The sequence below is a fragment of the Protopterus annectens genome, chromosome 2.part1, assembly GCF_019279795.1.
Source record: "Protopterus annectens isolate FY-2018-M chromosome 2.part1, PAN1.0, whole genome shotgun sequence".
Classification (NCBI taxonomy): domain Eukaryota; kingdom Metazoa; phylum Chordata; order Ceratodontiformes; family Protopteridae; genus Protopterus; species Protopterus annectens.
This window is the reverse complement of record NC_056729.1, coordinates 1,698,645,622-1,698,664,856: the sequence shown is the minus strand read 5'-3', so window position 1 is coordinate 1,698,664,856 and position 19,235 is coordinate 1,698,645,622. Positions and strand designations below refer to the sequence as shown.

The 19,235-nt window shown below is 45.1% G+C and overlaps 1 protein-coding gene across 2 annotated transcripts in view; it reads right to left on the bottom strand.

Moving 5' to 3' along the window:
- UBE4B (ubiquitination factor E4B) overlaps positions 1 to 19,235 on the bottom strand; it is a 2,592,778-nt gene that overhangs the window by 836,890 nt on the left and 1,736,653 nt on the right. For both annotated transcript variants that reach the window (XM_044063145.1, XM_044063144.1), the window contains one exon: positions 10,935 to 11,062. In XM_044063145.1, coding sequence (XP_043919080.1) covers positions 10,935 to 11,062 — 128 coding nt within the window. The remainder of the gene's footprint in view (positions 1 to 10,934; positions 11,063 to 19,235) is intronic.

The window sequence follows — 19,235 nt, the reverse complement described above, 5'->3', positions numbered from 1 at the left end:
AAGGAATTTAACCCAGAACTTTTCCAAACAGAACTAAAACAATGTAATTGGATACCATTAAAATATCTCCCTCTAAATGAAGCAGTGGAATACTTTAACTCCACATTCTTAGCCACCCTGGATCACCATGCTCCAATTCGCTCTATTAGAATTAAAGCTAAACCAGCCCCTTGGCTCACTAACAATACTAAACAAAAAATCCAACTTAGAAACAAATCCTGGGCAAAATGGCGTACAACTAAGAATACAACTGACCACCAAACCTTTAGAGAACATAGAAACAATACAAAAAAGCCATTCTTTTAGACAAAAAGAATTATTACCTTCAGCTACAACAAACCTCTCTCAAAGAACCCAAAAAATTTTGGACTTCTATTAATAATCTTCTTTACCCAGGCCAACAAATAACACCTAACCCACTAGGCTCTAACCCTGAGAATCCCACACAAACAGCAAATGCCTTTAACTCTTTCTTCACTGATACCATCCAAACTCTAGCTTGCCACCTATCTCCTAACACATCTAATCTGTCCACTTCCTCTACAAATCCACCTCCTCTATTTCACCTCCAACCAGTATCTACCTCCTACATTTCCTCTCTTCTACATAAGTTAAAACCTACCACCCCCTCAGCTGACAAACTCCCAGCTGAATTCTTGCAAAAAGGAGCTAAAGCCATTGCCTACCCTATTTATATTCTGATAAATAGAACAATAAGTGAAGGAACTGTCCCTTCAATACGGAAAATTTCACACATCATCCTACTACACAAAGGTGGGAGCTCCAATGACTTTTCTAACTTTCGCCCCATAGCTTTATTTTCCCCTATCGCAAAAATTATGGAAAAATGCATCCATAAACAACTACTCAACCATCTTCTCCAGAACAACCTACTCGCTAACTGTCAACATGGCTTCAGACCTTTCCATAGTACCACCACTGCACGACTATCATTCACAAACAGCATCAACAATAATCATAACAATAATTGTCTTTCATCTGCAGTCTTCATTGACCTATCCAAAGCTTTTGACATGGTTAACCACCAACTACTACTCCATACACTGAATACTCTCTCACTTGATCCTCTTGCCTTGAACTGGTTTACATCTTACCTTGATAATCGTCACCAGGCTGTACTCTGGAAAAATAAACTATCCGATCACCTTCCTATCTCTCTCGGTGTCCCCCAAGGATCTATATTAGGCCCACTCTTATTTTCCATCTTCATTAATGACCTGCAAACAGCCATTCCTTATTCCACCTGCATTCAATATGCAGATGATTCTACCATAATCTGCTCAGCCTCTTCTCAAATTAAACTACAGTCTCTTACCCAAAAAGCATTCAACACTATTGAACTATGGTTTTCTCAACACTGCCTCCTTCTGAATCCCAAAAAAACTAAACTGCTACTCTTCTCACCAACCCAAAAGTCCACATCTTTACCTTTCAGTCTCACTTCTAGCAGTGGTACTCTCATCTCTCCTGACCCTACCACTAAACTTCTAGGAATAACAATAGACAACAATCTAAACTTTGATACTCACATAAACACTACAATAAAGTCAGTCAACAAAAAACTGGGATCCCTCTATAGAATTAAACCTTATCTTACACCAGCAGCTAAGACTGCTATAGCCAGAACCCACCTAATATCCACCCTGCTTTACGCCTCTCCCATTTATACTAATCTCTCAAAGAACAACATCAGGAAACTAACTACTTCCTATAATAATATTGCTAGATTTGCTACAGGCTCTCCTTACAGAACCCATCACTGTCTAAATCTTAAACAATTAAACTGGCTTGAATTTCTTAATCAGCTTCAATATCACCAGCTTATAATAGCCCATAAGACTCTATATCTTCCTAACAATATCCCTGGACTCTCTAGCCTCATTACACCTTATAAAAACCTCATATCTCTACGCTCCTCTAACAAACTACTGATCAGTACTACTAAACCCAACAACACAGCAGGTGAGTCGCTGTTCTCTAACTCTGTAGGAAAACTTTGGAATAAACTTCCCTCTGAAATCACATCTCAAACTTCTCTCTCACTTTTCAAAAGGAATTTGAAACTCTACCTTAACAATCACTGGCTATGTACCTGTACTAACCCTGACTAAATCTTCTCATATTCACTTATTCCACCTCATCCCTTATTAGCTCCCTTTTATGTATCCATAAACTTCATTATTGCATTTATCTTACTAGTATATAGCTACATCATACCTCAGTCTCTTACAAAATGGCCATCTTAATTCTACTCTGTACCTTACAAAATGACCATAACACCAATTTGTACTATTGAATAAAAAAGAAAAAAAAAACAACTTTTTTTTTTGTGATACTGCTATCTCTATTATCTGTATAACTCCTGTTTTTAACTTTGTAAAGCAACTCTGTATTATTCTTGGAGCTTTTCTCCTCGGGCCTCTACTGAAAATGGACATGTCTCCAGCTAGACTAGCCCGGTCAACAAATGTAAAATAAATAAATAAATAAATAAATAAATTATTTTTGGTATAACAACTTTCTGAATGCTGGTGATCAGGTGAGACGGCTCTCTGAAATGTTCAAAGTGATACCCATTCAACGAAGCAACTGGAGCAAATAATCTCTCCTCCTCATTAACAGACTCTCGCTTGGTGCAACGAGGAGTCAATTGTCCAAGTATGGCAACACCTAGAACCCTTTCAGATGAAGGAAAGCTGAGTAATGCCATCCAATTGGTGAACATCCTGGAAGCTGTGGTGAGACAAAAGGGCAGAGCCCTAAAATGGTAATGAATGGTTCCCAGCCTGAAACAAAAAGCTTATTGAATTCTTGCCTATTTTTATGTGACAGTAAGCATCCTGAAGGTCGACAGAGCAGATCCAAATGTCCTTCCCCAATAGAGGAATGATGGACTGAACTGTGACCATCCAGAACTTGGTCTTTCTCACAAACTGGTTTAAAGAATGTGGTCCAGAACTGAAGTCATGTCCACTGTTCTCTCTTTGGTACTAAAAATAATCTTGAGTAGATGCCTGATTCTCTGTGGTCTGGTGGGATCTGCTGGATGACTCATTTTTGTAGCAGTGATCTGACTTCTGCAGATTTCCATTGGTGGGGTAGAACTTGTGGAATCCCTTTCCTGTGTTTGGGAGCAGAAATGAAGGGAGTTCAGTATCCTGTGGTTTCTATTCTTGACACCCACGAATCCTAAGCGATGGCTTACTAGTTTTTCAGGAGTAAGGAAATGCTCCCCCTGAATGCCTCCAGAGTGCAGCAGCCAGGTAACCCCTCAGGAGCACTGGAAGGATTTCTTGGAAAAAAGGCTGTGAAATCCTTGGTGCTGCACACCACTTCTGCCTCTACGATAATGTCCCCTGTCTCTGGAGAGTTTATCTGGAGGAGTGTCCTGGTGAAACCCTTGCAATTTTCGAAACCAAATCCTCTTGTCCCCCTTCTGGTTCCTTGAGAAGGACATTTTAGGCACCAAGAAGTGGGCGCCTACAGCAGATATGGTTTTACCATCTTATTCACTCCTCTTTAATGTGTCCTTTACTTTTGGTCGAAACAAGGTGGAACATCATACTGGATTGTCTTGAAGCCTTCAACAAAATCCAGATCCAGATCCAGAATCTTTAGATCCAAACTAGGGGTCCACAAATGAACATGTGTAGCAGGGGTCTGTGACACACGTCTTGGGTCTGTCTGAGGAGACATTGCCGGGATTACCCCCAACTGAATCTACTGCCTTAAGAATCTCTTCATCAGCGTAACTTGGCCTCTGTTAGACTCCTTAAAGACCTGGCTGACCTTGATGAAGCCAAAGATGAAGGCCTTGAATGCCTGGATTGGTGAAAAATTGGAAAATGGAGCGCATGGCTCACCAGCTCCAGTGAAAACCTTGGAGGCAGGGCGGGAGCTACGGATCCTATCCCTCTGTAAGTTTTGGGGCTGGACTCCAGGAACTGGAAAGGTTGGGTGACCTTTTTCTAGGCTTCTCTACTGCCCTCTCCTTATTGTTATCCCTGTCCTTCTTTCTCTCCCTCTGCTTTTCAGCTACCTTGGCAGGAGAGGAGGACTTTGAAGACTGAGGGAGAAGTAAACCCCGAAGAATTAATTTGTCCAGGCAGCTCCGCAAGGCTTTACCCCTGAACGCTTTACATATGTTACATTCAATGTCCAGGTGGCTGGGACCCAAATAAAAGATGCAAAGATGATGGAGGTCTTGGGGAGGGATCTTGCGCGCGGATTTTTCAATGTTTTTGAAACCTGCCACATTCACAACAAGACTAGACGTCAGTGAGATAATTCACATTACAAGAATAAACACTCACAATGTTAATTAAAGACAATATAGAAGCTACAACTGAAACAGAAAAAGAAAGCACACCAAGATGATGACTTCAAGCACCTCTGCACCTCCCCAAAAGTACAGTTTTGTACCTACCATAAATGTAGATGTTCGAGTGCTAATACAGCTGCAGTCATAACAGATGGGTTCTCCTGCCGTCAGGCGGGTCCTCGGTCGGCCGAATTCCAAAGTCTAGGTCCGGCGTCGGTTGTCGTTGCTTCTTCCCTGACGTCAGTGCGACATGGGTATAAAAGAACCAGCCGACACCATTTTCTTCAGTTTTTCTTGCCCCAGATGTCAGGTGCCCCCAGAAGGAAGGCAAAACATAAATTTATGTAGTAAAGCAAATGCAATAAAATCAAAAAACAGTAGTTGCAAGCAAATACACCATAAAAGAATACCCCAATGAGGTTGTATGAGGAGGTGTTAGCCATAAGGCCTGTCCCAAGAGGGGAAGGAGGGAGGGAAACCTGGACTGCAGCTGTATTAGCACTCAAACATCTACATTTATGGTAGGTACAAAACTGTACTATGTTCATCGTGCATACAGCTGCAGTCACAACAGATGGGTAGAATCCCAAATCTAATAAAGGGGTGGTAGGCACTAAGTGGAACTAGGTGGAGCCAGGATGCCCTGCAAGACTGCAGTGGCAAAGCCCGCTCTAGTTTTGGAGTATAAAGGTAGGTGATAGTGCTTGGAGAAAGTATGTACAGAACTCCAAGTGGCTGCTTCCAAAATATCTTTGGTAGGAACCCCCCTGAGGAAAGCTGCAGAGGTAGCTGTGGCCCTTGTGGAGTGAGATCTGATGCCTGTAGGTACAGATTTACCATGAAAAGAGTAACAAAAGCGTATGCAGTGGGCTATCCATTTTGAGATTGTCTGTTTGGAAATAGGCTTCCCTTGAACACCTGTAGTATAGGACACAAAGAGTTGCTCTGATTTTCTGAAAGGCTTTGTCCTGTCCAAATAATAACGGAGCTGTCTGTGAATGTCCAAGGAATGTAGTAGCCTCTCCCCTTTGTTGTGTGGATTAGGGTAAAACGTAGGTAAGTGGATAGCCTGATTAAAGGCTACCCTGGATACTACCTTTGGCATAAATGAGGGATTGGTTCGTAAGGAAACTCTGCCCTGATGGAAAATGATGAAAGGCTTCACAGCCATGAGGGCTTGTAGTTCCGAAACCCTGCGTGCTGAGGTGATAGCTAGAAGGAAGGCTGTTTTCCATGACAAATATTGCAGATCTGTTGAAGCAGCTTGCTCAAAAGGAGGCAGGGTTAATTTTTCTAGAATAAAATTGAGGTCCCAAGCCGGTACTGGTTGCTTCCTTGGGGGTTTTATATTCTTAGCCCCTCTGAGGAACTGTCTTAAGAGAGGGTGAGAGAATAAAGGAGGATCAGTGTTGTACTCTGCAGAAATGGCTGAGGCATGGATTTTGATGGAGGAGAATGAAAGTCTACTGCTTAGCAGCTCGGCTAGGTAATGTAGTATTTGAGGTAAATTCAGTATTCCAGGATTCTGACCCTTTTTCTGATTCCAGACACAAAACCGTTTCCATTTTGCAGAGTAGGCTTTTCTAATAGAAGGCCTTCTGGCCTCCAAAATGACATCCTGCAGGCTTTTCTAGTAGAAGGCCTTCTGGCCTCCAAAATGACATCCTGCACCTCCTTGGAGAGTAGGGTCTGCTGTGAACTTAAGGAATCCTCCATGCGGCTAGAATGAGTGTTTTCAGCTGACTGTGAAGAGTTTTGAAGTTGTGCTGAGTCAGTAGAAGAGGCATTAGAGGCAGGATCTATGGTGGGGAATGCGTCAGGCTCCTCATGAGTGGGTACCAGTGTTGTCTTGGCCAGTCTGGAGCAATGAGAATCATCTTTGGTCGGTCTGCTCTGGCTTTTAATAGAACTTTGGCCAGCAGTGGAAGAGGAGGAAAGGCATAAACCGTCATTGTTGTCCAACTGAAAGAGACTGCGTCCACTTTCCAGGCCTGTGGATGAAAGGTCCTTCAGCACAATTTTGTCAATTGGTAATTTCTGTGGGTGGCAAAGAGATCTATGTCTGGCCTTCCCCATGCTTGAATTATCATTGTAAAAACTTGAGGATGCAACTTCCATTCGTGTGGATCTGTCATATTTCTGCTCAGGTTGTCTGCCAGTGTGTTTTCCTTCCCTGGCAGGAATTGTGCTTGAAGTTGGATTTGCAATTCCAGAGCCGTGTTCCAAAGGGACATGGCTAGTCTGCACAGGGGGGTATGAATGAGTTCCTCCCTGTTTGTTTATGTACCACATCACTGTGGTGTTGTCTGTTCTTATCAATACCTGCCCCGGATGCAGTAGGTCTTTGAAAGCCATAATAGCATTTATTACTGCTAGCATTTCCTTTTGATTGATGTGTAGGTGCTTCTCTTTTTGTGACCATTTGCCCTGAATGCACCGATCTGTCATGTGCGCCCCCCAAAACGTAGTCCGAGGCGTCTGTTGTGATGACTTGATTTGCTTGAGGCTTGCAGAATGGGAGACCTGTGTTTCTTTGGCATGCTTGAGCCCACCACAGAAATTCCTTTTGAAGACATGGAATCAGTGGTATGATTGCTTCCAAACTGTGGCTGTGTTGAGACCATAAGTTTTTTAGGTACCATTGAAGTTTCCTCATATGCAGCTTTGCACATGGGATTAGTAGGATGCAAGATGCCATGAATCCCAGAGCCTGCAGGATTTTCCTTGCAGTCAGCCTGGTGAAGGTTGCCAGTTTTCTGAAGTATTGAGTTAATTGCCCTTGTTTCTCTGGCGTGAGGTAGGCCATCTGGGTGTTTGTATCCAAGCAGGCACCCAGGAAAATTATTGTTTGAGAGGGTATTAGTCTTGACTTCTTTTTGTTGACTGTGTATCTCAGAGATTTCAACAACATTATTACAAACGCCAGGTGTTTCAGAAGAGTGTGTTTGCTGTCTGCTTGGATCAGGCAGTTGTCCAGATATGGGTATATTTGTATCCCTTGAAGTCTGCAGAAGGCAATTACTGATGCCAGGCATTTTGTGAACACTCTGGGCGCAGTAGATAAGCCAAAGGGCAATGCAGAGAATTGATAATGGGATGAACCTGCAAGAAATCTGAGGTATCTTCTGCAATCTTGTCTGATTGGGACATGCAGATATGCCTCCTTGAGGTCCAATGTCACCAGCCAAAACTCCTTGCCCAGCATGGGAAGAAGCTGCTGTAATGTGAGCATCTTGAACTTTGGTACGAGTAAATATGTGTTTAGGATGGATAGGTCCAAAATAGGTCTCCAATTTTTGCCCTTCCTTGGTACCAGGAATAGTCGGGAATAAAAACCTTGACCCTGTTCTTGTGCAGGTACCTCTTGAATAGCTTTCATGTCCATGAGATCTGAAATTTGTTTTTGTGCCTCTGCCCTTTGATTGTGTGGCAGGTTTGGTATGCCTCTCATTTTTGGAAGGGTGTGAAAGTGGAATCTGTAGCCTCTGTCTATAATGTCCAGGATCCATTTGTCTTTTGTGACAATATGCCAATTTTTCGAAAATAATGCCAGTTTTCCGCCTAAAGGTGCTGCCATTTGAGCCTTGCTTGGCATGCAAAGGGAAAGTCATTGGGTCTGCTTTCTGAATGGCTGTGAACTATCCTCACCCCCTCTTGGTGTAGGTGTTTGCCATTGTCTGCCTCTAAATGATCCTTGAGATTGCCCTCTACCTCTCGGGCGCCTGTATCTACCTCTGAGGTCTGTCCGTGGCTGGAAAGGACCAATTTTTTGAAGGCCAATTTCTACTGAAACGAGGCGGTTGTACCTGTAGGAAATCTTTCACTGTTTGCATTGATTTTGCCTTTTCCTCCATTTTCTTTAATACCACCTCAGCTTTAACACCAAACAATACATCCTTTTGAAGAGGTGCATCTAGTAATTTAGCTTTGACATGATCAGGTAAGGTTTGCTCTTTGAGCCAAGCATGTCTACGTATGACTGATCCTGTAACAGCAGCTCTACAAGAGGCCTCTAAAGCATCAAAACCACATTGCAAGGTATGTTTATCCACTTGCTCTGCACTATGCAACAAATCCTGCAACTCCTTCAAGTCTGGTTGTTCAGGTTGTGACATTTTGCTTTTCAACTGAGATAACAAAAACTGTTGATACTTTAACATATGGAACTGACAGTTTAATGCCCTCATGGTTAAAGTGGCCGAGGTGTATACCTTTTTCCCCACCTTTCTAAAGCTCTGGAATCTCTCTCTGAAGGTAATGGATTTTTGGCAGTGGAGGCCTTAATTCCCTTGGGACCCTGTGAAATAGTTACTGGGTCAGCCGCATGGCTTTTGTATAGGAATTGGTGTGAATCAGGAACCCGGTAATACCTGTCAGGCTTGACTGGAGCTGGAGGTAAAGAATCTGGGTTAAGGCTGGCCTCTGAATACACATCATCTAGTATGTCTAAGACAGGAGGTATAGCCAGAGGCCTGGTGCTGAGGGAGCAAGAGGAAATCCCTGAGCCTTTTCTTGGAGTCTGAGTACTCTTGGCCTTCCCAGTGGAAGTGTTCTCTTAAGGTATGCAAGGTTTCCCCAAAAGAGTAATCCTCAGAGGGGGAGACAGAAGGAATGGACTCCTCTGCATCAGAATCTTCGAAAGGGGAGTAAAAATGTTCCTGGTCCTCAGAATGCTCTGAAGTAATGGAGGCCTGGTCCGAGGAAAGGTATTCTTCCTCCACTCTGGGCCTTTTGTCCGGGGGGGGGGGGGTTTGAGAACCCCTGATAAGAGTAATCAAATCCTCAGCCATTTTGAGCATCTGCTTTTTAGGCATGGGGCCTTGAGAGGGCCCCTGTGGAGCTTGTCTTTTGGAATGCATGGCTGCTTTAGATTTAGTGTAAGCCTTAATGGAAAAAGAAGAAGAAGGCCTGAAGACACCTTGAGAGGTGGCAGGCCTGTCTGAACCCTGAGTTTCCCCGCCAAGAGTGAATTTGGTATCTATAGTCGGGGTGTGGGCCGAAGAACCTGCGACCTCGGGCACAGAAGACACCGCTAATGAAGTGTCATCGGTAGTCAGGGGCTGCGTAGGCGCCTCGCTGAGAACCGGAGCACATGTAGTCGGCTTTAGCGTGGTGTCGGTAGACGTCGCGGACCTCGTATGTCGGTCCTTATCTTTAAGTCGTTTACTCAAAATTGGAGTCGGAGTATCCGACGACATGTTGTAATTAAACTTTTTGCCAAAATAGTGTTGGGCGAACTCCGCCCGACGCTTAATAGTGCGTCTGTTGAATGTAGCACAAAACCGACAGGCCGAGACGTCGTGGTCTGGGCATAAGCAAGGTATACAGAAGGAATGGAAATCCTTATGCGGTATTTGCTTCCCACATGAAATGCAATTATTAACTTTGTCTGAGGCAAGAAAAGTTTCCCCAATGGGGTACTTAGCTTTATAGAAGTCTTCGGTTGAGAAATATTCATAATCTCAGGAGCTGGCTGACCGGCACTTGCAAACTGCTTCTGCTTCGGGCACCGCGTGGCAAGAAAGACTGAAGAAAATGGCGTTGGCTGGTTCTTTTATACCCCTGTCACACTGACGTTAGGGAAGAAGCAACGACAACCGACACCGGACCTAGACTTTGGAATTCGGCTGACCGAGGACCCGCCTGACGGCAGGAGAACCCATCTGTTATGACTGCAGCTGTATGCACGATGAACATCTTGCCATAACTCTGAAAAAAGGTAATATTCCAAGAAATGGCATCTTGGACTCAGTACATACAAGTCCGTTTTTCTGGCCATTCCATTTCTGTATTTCTGGACTCACTCTACTGGAACCCAGTATTTCAAATGGTTACTACAGAAGTCTGAAAAGGGCACTGACACAGATCAAAGCACTTTAGTTACAGCCTTACTTAATAAAGTAGACGGTAATACAAAGCATGAAACCACTGATCCAACATGTTACTTCTGAAAATAAATCATTATTGTCAATATTTAATTCCTGTTCTTACATCATACTGTAAATATAACTTGTGTGTTCAAGTGTTTTTTTTTTTTTTTTAAGCAATGCTAAATCAATCTGGAGAGGAGGACTAGAAAAAATATTTGCTTGCGACAAAGATTTGCATACTTAAAAACGGGAAGTTATTAAAAACTAAATGTAAGTACATTAGAGTGGTATATTATTATATAAATATTTAAATGCATAATGATTGTACCAGTAATCAATGCCACAAGAGCAAGTACATCATTTTTTGGGGTCAGCAGAGTATTGTTGCATATAATAAATATTGTTCACCCCCCCCACCCCCCACAAACAAAGATCTGAATAAAAAGAAAAAGTTTAGACAGCATAGGGACTGCTTATTCTACCATGATATGACAATTAATGAAACAGCCTTCACTATAACCTATCCACATTTCGGAACCCTTCTACATGCAAACATCACCAGAATTCAAATAAAAAATGGAGGCAGTGTAGCAAATCACAGTTACATATAATGTAACAGCATAACACAAATTATGAGCTTACTTTATAGTTTCAGAATTACATTACACAACTTATTTCTAAGATGTGGCTGCTTAAGTTTTAAAAAGAAACAATGTCCTCACCTTGGATAAGACGAGTCAATGGAACGTAATAATAGCTGAACCACCATGCTATAAAAATTCAAACACCTTCTTAACAAGTTCTCATCAAGTAAACCGGCATCAGCACAGGCTTTACTTCGCACCAATTTCTAGAAAATAAAAGACAAACCAGTCACTGAAGGTAATTGTCTTAACTATGTCAAATAAATTAAATGAAGTAAGGAAAGATGATCTATCAATGAACAGCAGCAAGGCTAAACAAATCAGAAGTTGTACACATACACAAACTACATTTAAATTACAGAGATGTGTGTGTGCCTGTGTCTAGGAATGAATGGATGAATGCAAAGTGCACTTATACTTATCTCAAGTAGAAAAATCATCCCTGATCAGCATTAGTAAGAAATTGAGGGCCCTCATCAAGTCAACTAAAGCTAATTTTGAAAAGAAAGTTGCCAAGGATGACAAGGATAATCATAAGGCCTTCTATGGCTACGTCAAAAACCTAAATGGCAACGCTCAGGTCTGTTCTTAGCTAGTACAAAATGGAACAAAATACACTGACCCTTCTGACATTGCCAACATCTTGGCTGACAGGGTTCAGTGCACATTCCCACCCCCCCCCCCCCTCACCACCTACAGGGCCTATTACCATTCTAGGGGATTGTGTAAGTCCAATTATTACTGATACGTTGGTTAACAAGGCTCTATCTAAAGCTAAAAACACTGCCTCCATGGGACCAGATGGTGTCCCAGGCTGTATCATACGCGAGCTCCAAAAGGAATTAACCCCGCAGCTTAATACCCTGTTCAGTCTCAGCCTCTCCACAGGATATGTGCCCATAGAATGGCGCACGGCAACGGTGGTCCCACTACACAAGGGTGGGGCCACAACTGACCCTGGGAACTACCGACCAATAAGTCAGACCAGTCTGATCTGTAAGGCTATGGAGCGAATCATTATGGAACTCATAAATGGAGAGATTGGGAACCTCCAGTCGCTGGACCCCACACAGTTCGCCGTCAAGGGCAGATCATGCCTCCTGAACCTGGTGGATTTCTTTGAGACAGTTACTCAGGCTACAGATAAGGGAAAGGAGGTACACACGGCTTACCTTGACCTTGCTAAAGCATTTGACACCATTCCCCATTCAGGTATTATTGATAAGCTCACCAGCCTGGGCATAAATCCTTACGTCACAAGATGGATCGCAAACTGGCTCTCAGACAGATCCCATAAAGTAAGAGAAGCGGGATCTATGTCCGAATCCAGACCAGTAACGAGTGGTGTGCCTCAGGGCTCTGTCCTGGGCCCCTCCTGTTTGGCATATATTTCTCAGAAGTACAAGCAAGCACGGAAGGGCTGTGGCTGTTTGCAGATGACTGCAAACTGGGTGCTACAACAGAGTCTCCGGCCGACATGGAGATCCTCCAGAAGGGCCTATATGAGACTGATGCATGGTGTCAAAGCCATGGTCTCAAGCTAAATGCAAAAAAATGCATAGTAATCCCCTTTGGAAAAAACAGAGTACCTGCAAACTACAACATAGGAGGTAATCCCCTAAAATCTGAAGAAGAAATAAGGGATCTAGGGACCCAAGTAGATAGTCAGCTTTCCTTTGATAACCATGTTGCCAAAGTGGTTAGAAAATCCTTCTATGTGACCCATCTGATCACGAAAGTGTTTGCATCAAGATCTAAAGATGTAATGGTGCCCCTCTACTCTTCCCTCATCAGACCCATTATTGAGTACAATGCACCAATTGGAATGCACCTGGATAGACATCTCCAGCAGCTGGAGAGACCACAAAGGTACCTAACCAAGAGGATTACTGGCCTCAAACAGCTGCCCTATGCAGCACGATTGAAAAAGCTAAGACTGTTCTCTGTTGCATACCACTTTCTCAGAGGCGATCTCTGTCTAACGTACAGAGCCATGCCCAACCCAGAATTGTTGAACATGCTTCATCTTAGCAAAACCAAATCTACTCGAGCTACATGGTCTAGGGATATAAACTTCAACACAACAATGAATAGAACATGCTGGAGGGATAGATTCCGTTCGCAGAGACTTCCCTTACTATGGAACAGGGTCCCGATCTACATAAGACAGAGCCCCTCACTATCACTCTTCAAGAGGAACCTTGATGAGTGGATGGGTAACAGAAAGTTCACACCGGGGATCACACCAACAGCACTACTAGATAGGGGCCAAGGGTACTAGCTGCTAGTACAAGGGTCTAGGGAACTACTAAAGGGGCGGTGAATACCGCATATTATATGCCTTCGGGCAGATAGCCCAGTACCCACCTATGAACCTATAACAAGAAAAGGTTCATAGGTGTGTACTAGGCAAATGGCCCTGGAGCCTTTACACGCCTAGCCCAAAAAAACTACCCAGGCACTGTGCCACCCGATGTTAGTTCACAGTGGCCCTATCCAGTAGGGCAACTGGAGTGATCCCTGGGGTGAACTTTCTGTTACCCATCCACTCATCAAGACTTCTCTTGAAGAGGGCCAGTGAGGTGCTCTGCTTGACATGAATGGGAAGCTTATTCCAGAGTATGGGCAGTCTTTGGGAGATGAACCTGTCCCTCCAGCATGAGTTCAGGCTGCAGTATCACAGATCACCCTGACAGAACCCTCTCCCCAAAATCGGGATACTGGATGGTGCCACTGCACCAAGAGAAGAACAGAGACCAGCAGTTGTTCACAAACCTAAGCATAACTAAAAGGAACACATGCCCAACCAGGATGGCTAGAAATCTAAACTGAGTGGGTCCCTTCACTGAAGTAGCAAGCCACAAAAAGTCTGTTTAACAGAACAGTACAAAAATAGAAGTTATGTCCTTACCATAACGTTCCATGTGGAGTGTTCATCTCGCCTTTGTTCTTACACATGGGTTCGGAGCCGATCCTCGGCTCCGTGCCGGCCTCTTGCAAGCTCTGCATCGAGAAGAAGCTTGAGACAATCTAATACCCACAATCCCCCTCTGCCTTTACCTCAGATCTAGTTTGCAAGCAAACCAATCTACATAATAGCACATTCATGCCATACACCTATACATACAAAAACAGACACATATAAAGTATATGTGTATACCAACTATGTACACAGAATAATGACAGTAGCAAAAAATGCTTCTGGCCAGGCATCAAAGAACGTTCTTCCTAAGGGTGGGAGGGTGGGACTGTAAGAACAAAGGCGAGATGAACACTCCACATGGAACGTTATGGTAAGGACATAACTTCTATATGTGATAGTGTTCAATCTCGCTTGTTCTTACACATGGGTAGCGTCCCCAGCTCCTTGATCCTGAGGAACTCACGGGAGGACGTTCTTGAGCACAGTGGAACCAAAGGTTGCCCTGTCCCTAGAAACCTTATCTACTTTATAATGAGAAATAAATGTATGTGGCTTAGACCAGGTAGCAGCCGCACAAATAGCATCCAGAGGTAGGCGAGCTGCATGAGCCAAAGACGTAGATATTGATCTTGTGGAATGTCCTTTGGGTTTGTTTAAAAGGGTTGATTTGCAGAATCGTATACATAGATTATACAATCCGTTAACCACTTAGAAAGAGTTCTTTTGGTAACTGCAAGTCCTTTCCTGCTATCAGCAAAAGCCACAAAGAGTTGATCTGTTTTCCTGTGATCTTTTGTTCTATCCAAATAAAACCTTAGCTGTCTGTGAACATCCAATTTGTGTAACATATACTCCATTTTGTTGGAGTGGTTTTTGAAGAAAGTGGGTAATTCAATGGACTGATTAATATTGTTAATAGAACACACTTTAGGGAGGAAGGATGAATTGGTTCAAGAGAAACTCTGTCAGAGTGAAAGATCAAATAAGGGTGCTTGATGGAGAGAGCCTGAAGTTCAGACACTCGCCTAGCAGAAGTAATGGCTACCAGGAAGAGAGTTTTCCAGGACAAAAATTTTAATGGGCAAGAAGAGGCAGGTTCAAAGGGGCAACATTAATTTAGATAGCAACAAGTTTAGACTCCAAGGTGACGAGGAGATCTGACCGGAGGTCTAATATGAAAAACTCCTTTTAAAAGGCTTTACAAAGTCTGTGAGCCATGATAGGAGCTCCACATTCTTCCACATGGAAATTGAAATGGCAGCCAATTGAACTCTTAGAGTAGCAGGAGAAGCACCCTGATGAAATAAGTCTGTTAAGAATTCTAATATCTTATTCAAAGGAGCTATAAAGGGATCAACGTGGTGTGTATTCCCAGAATACAAACCGCTTCCATTTGCTAGTATATGTTTTAGTAGTGGAAGCTTTATGAAGCCACTAATATATCCTGGACTGCTGGTGACAAGAGATTAGACCTGGCTAAGTTGGGAATTGGAGCAGCCAAGCTGCTAGATGGAGTGACAGGAGCGCGGGATGGGGAACCCCTGACGAGTGAGTCAATAGATCTGGCTCTGGGTCCAGAATCCAGGGTCCCCAAATGCAGTGAATTTTCAGGAAGGGAAACCAAATTTGACGAGGCCAGAATGGAGCAATGAGGATTATCGTCCTGTGAAGGTTCCTGGCTTTCTGGAGAAATTTCGATATCAGAGGAAATGGGGGAAACGCGTATAGGAGTCCCGGGGGCCAATCGTAAACCAGTGCGTCCCTGGGGACTTCCCCTGGAGGGGGTAATAGGGCAAAGTAGCTCCTGCATTTGGCATTCATTGGAGACGCAAACAGATCGCAGGAAGGCTGGCCCCACGTGCGAAAGATCCTTTTCGCCACTGACTGTTTTAGAGACCACTCGTGTGGTAACAGAATTGCTCTGCTCAGCCTGTCGGCTATGACGTTGGATGACCCCGGGATGTGCGTTGCTATTAGAAAGCGACCCGTGGACTCCGCCCACTGCCAAATTCTCATGGCCTCTCTGCATAGTTGATAGGACTTGGTTCCCCTTGTTTGTTTATGTACCAGACTACCGACATGTTGTCCGTCTGAACTGCAATAGTCCCTAGAGGAAGAAGGGGAGCAAAGTGTTGCAACGCTAGAAACACTGCCCTCAACTCTAGAACATTGATGTGCAGATTGTACTCCAAATTGGTCCATTCGCCTTGGACTGTCTGTCCCTGAAAGATGCCCCCACCCTATCAGGGAAGCGTCCGTGGTCACCGTAACTGTGGGCGTGGGTAGTACAAACGGCCTCCCTGGGAAAGGTTGCACGCTTGGAGCCACCAGTTTAGATCTGTTTTGCAAGTCTTTGTTATGAGAATCTCGTGTGTTAGAGGTAGTTGTTGAAATGACCATTGAGCAAATAGTAGCCATTGTAGAACTCTCATGTGCAGCCTTCCCAGGGAATTGCAATCAGGGAGGCTGACATGAGGCCCAACACCTTCAGTACTAGCTTTGCAGGAGATTTCCTTGACAAGAGTAGAAGACGTATGTGAGTCTGCAGTGATAATATCCTTTCTGGGGGAAGCCTCAGAATTAATTGACGTGTGTTTAACTCTGCTCCTATGAACAAGATATTTTGTGATGGCTGAAGTAAGGATTTTCGAAATTTACGGAGATCCCTAGGTGAACACACAGTTGATGCACATAGTCCCTGGCCTGCAGTAGTTGACGCCGGTTGGTGGCTGAAAGGAGCCAGTCGTCCAGATACGGAAACACCTGGAATCCCTGACGTCTCAAGTGAGACGCTACCACTGCCATGCATTTGGTGAAGACCCTGGGGGCTGAGGTCAGACCAAAGGGCAGGGCTCGAAATTGAAAGTGACTGGCTCCCAGCCGAAGCGCAAATGATCTCTGGATGCCCTGGCCATTTTGATGTGGTAGTATGCATCCTCTACATCTATTGAGCACATCCACTCGCCCTTCTGTAAAAATGGAAGGATCGATTGAAGCGTGACCATTCGGAACTTTTCTTTCTTGACGAAAGTATTGAGGTAGCTTAGGTCTAGAATGGGCCTCCAGTCCCCTGTTTTCTTTGGAACTAAAAAGAACCTTGAGTAAGTCCCGAATCCTTGCTGGTCCGCTGGGACTGGCTGGATGACTCTTTTCTAGCAGCTTTGAAATTTCTAAAGCTGCTGGCTCTCGCAGATGGGGCGGTACATCTGGGAGTCTTTTCTTTGGAATGGGATGGGATAGGAAGGGAATGTTGTAACCTCTGGTAACTACGCTTTTTACCCACTTGTCTGTAGTTATATTTTGCCAGGTCTGAGGGTATAAAGCTAAGCGACCCCCGACTGCCTCCAGAGCAGGACAGTCGGGCCTCCTCTCAGGAGTGCTGGAAAGGTTTGCCAGGGAGTGTTTCCCTGTCACCCTGATGTTGCGGACCCCCTCTGCCGCCAGTGCGGCGTCTTCCACCTCTGCCCCCTCCTCTGCCTCTAGAGGGGGCATCACCCTGTGTGCCTGAGAAAGACCCTTGGGGTTTTCGAAACCACATTTTCCCACCGCGTTGCCCTTTGGGGTACGGTCTGGATGGGGTGGAAAAACGGACTCCGACAGCAGACAGAGTCTTTCCCTCTTGTTCACACCGGGTAAGGGTCTCCTTTACTTTGGGGCCAAAAAGAGTGGCACCGTCAAATGGGGCGTTTGTAAAGGAAGACTTGAAGGCTTCCGCAAAGGAGCATAGACGCATCCAGGATTGTCTACGAAGAGCAATCGCTGAAGCTGCTGCCCTACTCGAACCTTCGCCGCGTAAGAAATCAGCCTCATGGACGAGTTAACAATTGATGTTAGGGTATTAAGTTGCGCTGTCACTTTCTCTGAGACAACTGCATCTGTAGCACCCTGGAGGGTATCTCCCAACTCTTTGACTAGATCCCTCTGCAGACGTGTAAAATGGGTCAAATAGTTCAGGGACCGCATGGAAAAAGCCGCTGAACTAAAAATGCGCTTCCCATATCTATCCATCGTCCTAGAATCTTTATTAGGCGGATGGACAGACGAAGAAGACTCCGACATCTCCTTTTTCGTGGCTGCAGCCACCACCATAGCGTCTACTGGAACTCCTTTTGTAAGGTAGGACTTATCCTGAGGTGCTGTGATGTACTTGTTCGGTTTTCTTGGAACAGGTTCCACTGTGTCAGGAGTCTCCCACGCCCGAGCAATAAGTTCCATTAGTTCGTCGAAGGGCGGAGTGACCCAGGAGGAGGAAGGGTGAGCACCAAATGCCTTCAGCAGAACTGACTCATCCTCAGAAGGGGGAAGGGACTGCCAGTCACCTCTCTGTTTCAGGATCTCCAAAATGTCTGAAGAGAGACATCTTCTGAAGGTGACTTAGGGGACCCTCTGACTCATCTAAGTCAGTATCAGATGTCAAGGATTCCTGTGGAGAATCCAAGTGTCTCCTCTTACACAGTCTCTTCCTAGGGACTTCCTCGTGGGGAGCATCCGAAGAAGCCTCGGAGGAAGAGGGGCACCCTCCAGGGGTGGCTGAGACACTGGTGCCCGACGCTTGGATGTGGCCGTGGGTGCAGATGAAGACAAAGGCCCTTTATGGGGAGGAGAAACTGCTTCCACTGATGTGGTTGTCTGGGTAGACAACACCTTCCTCATCAGGTCGAACGCTCCGGGTCCCGCATCGAAGAGTCCCCGGTTCGAAGAAATGGGGAGAATCCCGACACAGGCACCGAAGGCATCGACCCGAGGACGGAGCCGAATCGATCCGTGCGAGGCCCGAGGGAGAGTCGGAACCGACACGCCGGTTCGACTCTCGCCCCGAACCAAGAACAGACCGTCGGCTCCGAGACTCGGTACCGGTCCGACGGAGTCGAGGTGAGGGAACAGACCGAGAAAGGACGGTTCTGGACCCGAGGGCTCCACAATCAGCAGATCAGCCTCTTCCGGCTCCAAAGACTGAATCGGTCTCGGAGGAGGAATGGATGGAGATACAGGAAGGCCTTCAAGTTTCGACACCAACTGGGTGGAAACCGAAATAAGTCTAGAGAGGGCCGAATGCTCCAACAACTTCTGCACCACGCGATCCACATCGACATCCGAAAGTTTGGAGGAAGAACGGGTCGAAGGAACCGAAGACGGAGCCGACCTCAATATGGCCGAAGGAGGGAGCTCCATCACCGGTTCCAAGACTCGAGGCTCAGGAACCGACACCAGTTGAACACTCGGCCCCGAAGTCTGTGGAACCGGTGATCTAACCTTTGAAGAAGAGCTCGGAGCGGAAGACTTAGGCTCCGACGTCTTCGATTCCTTCGAGGACTTCGATGCCTGGTCAGAAGCATCCAAAGCCTCTTGGAAAGCTGGTTTCAAGTTTCAGTTTCCTGCACCTATCTGTCATGACCCTCCCACTAAAAGAGTGACAGATGGAGCAATCCTCTTGTAAGTGGAGAGGGCCAAGGCAG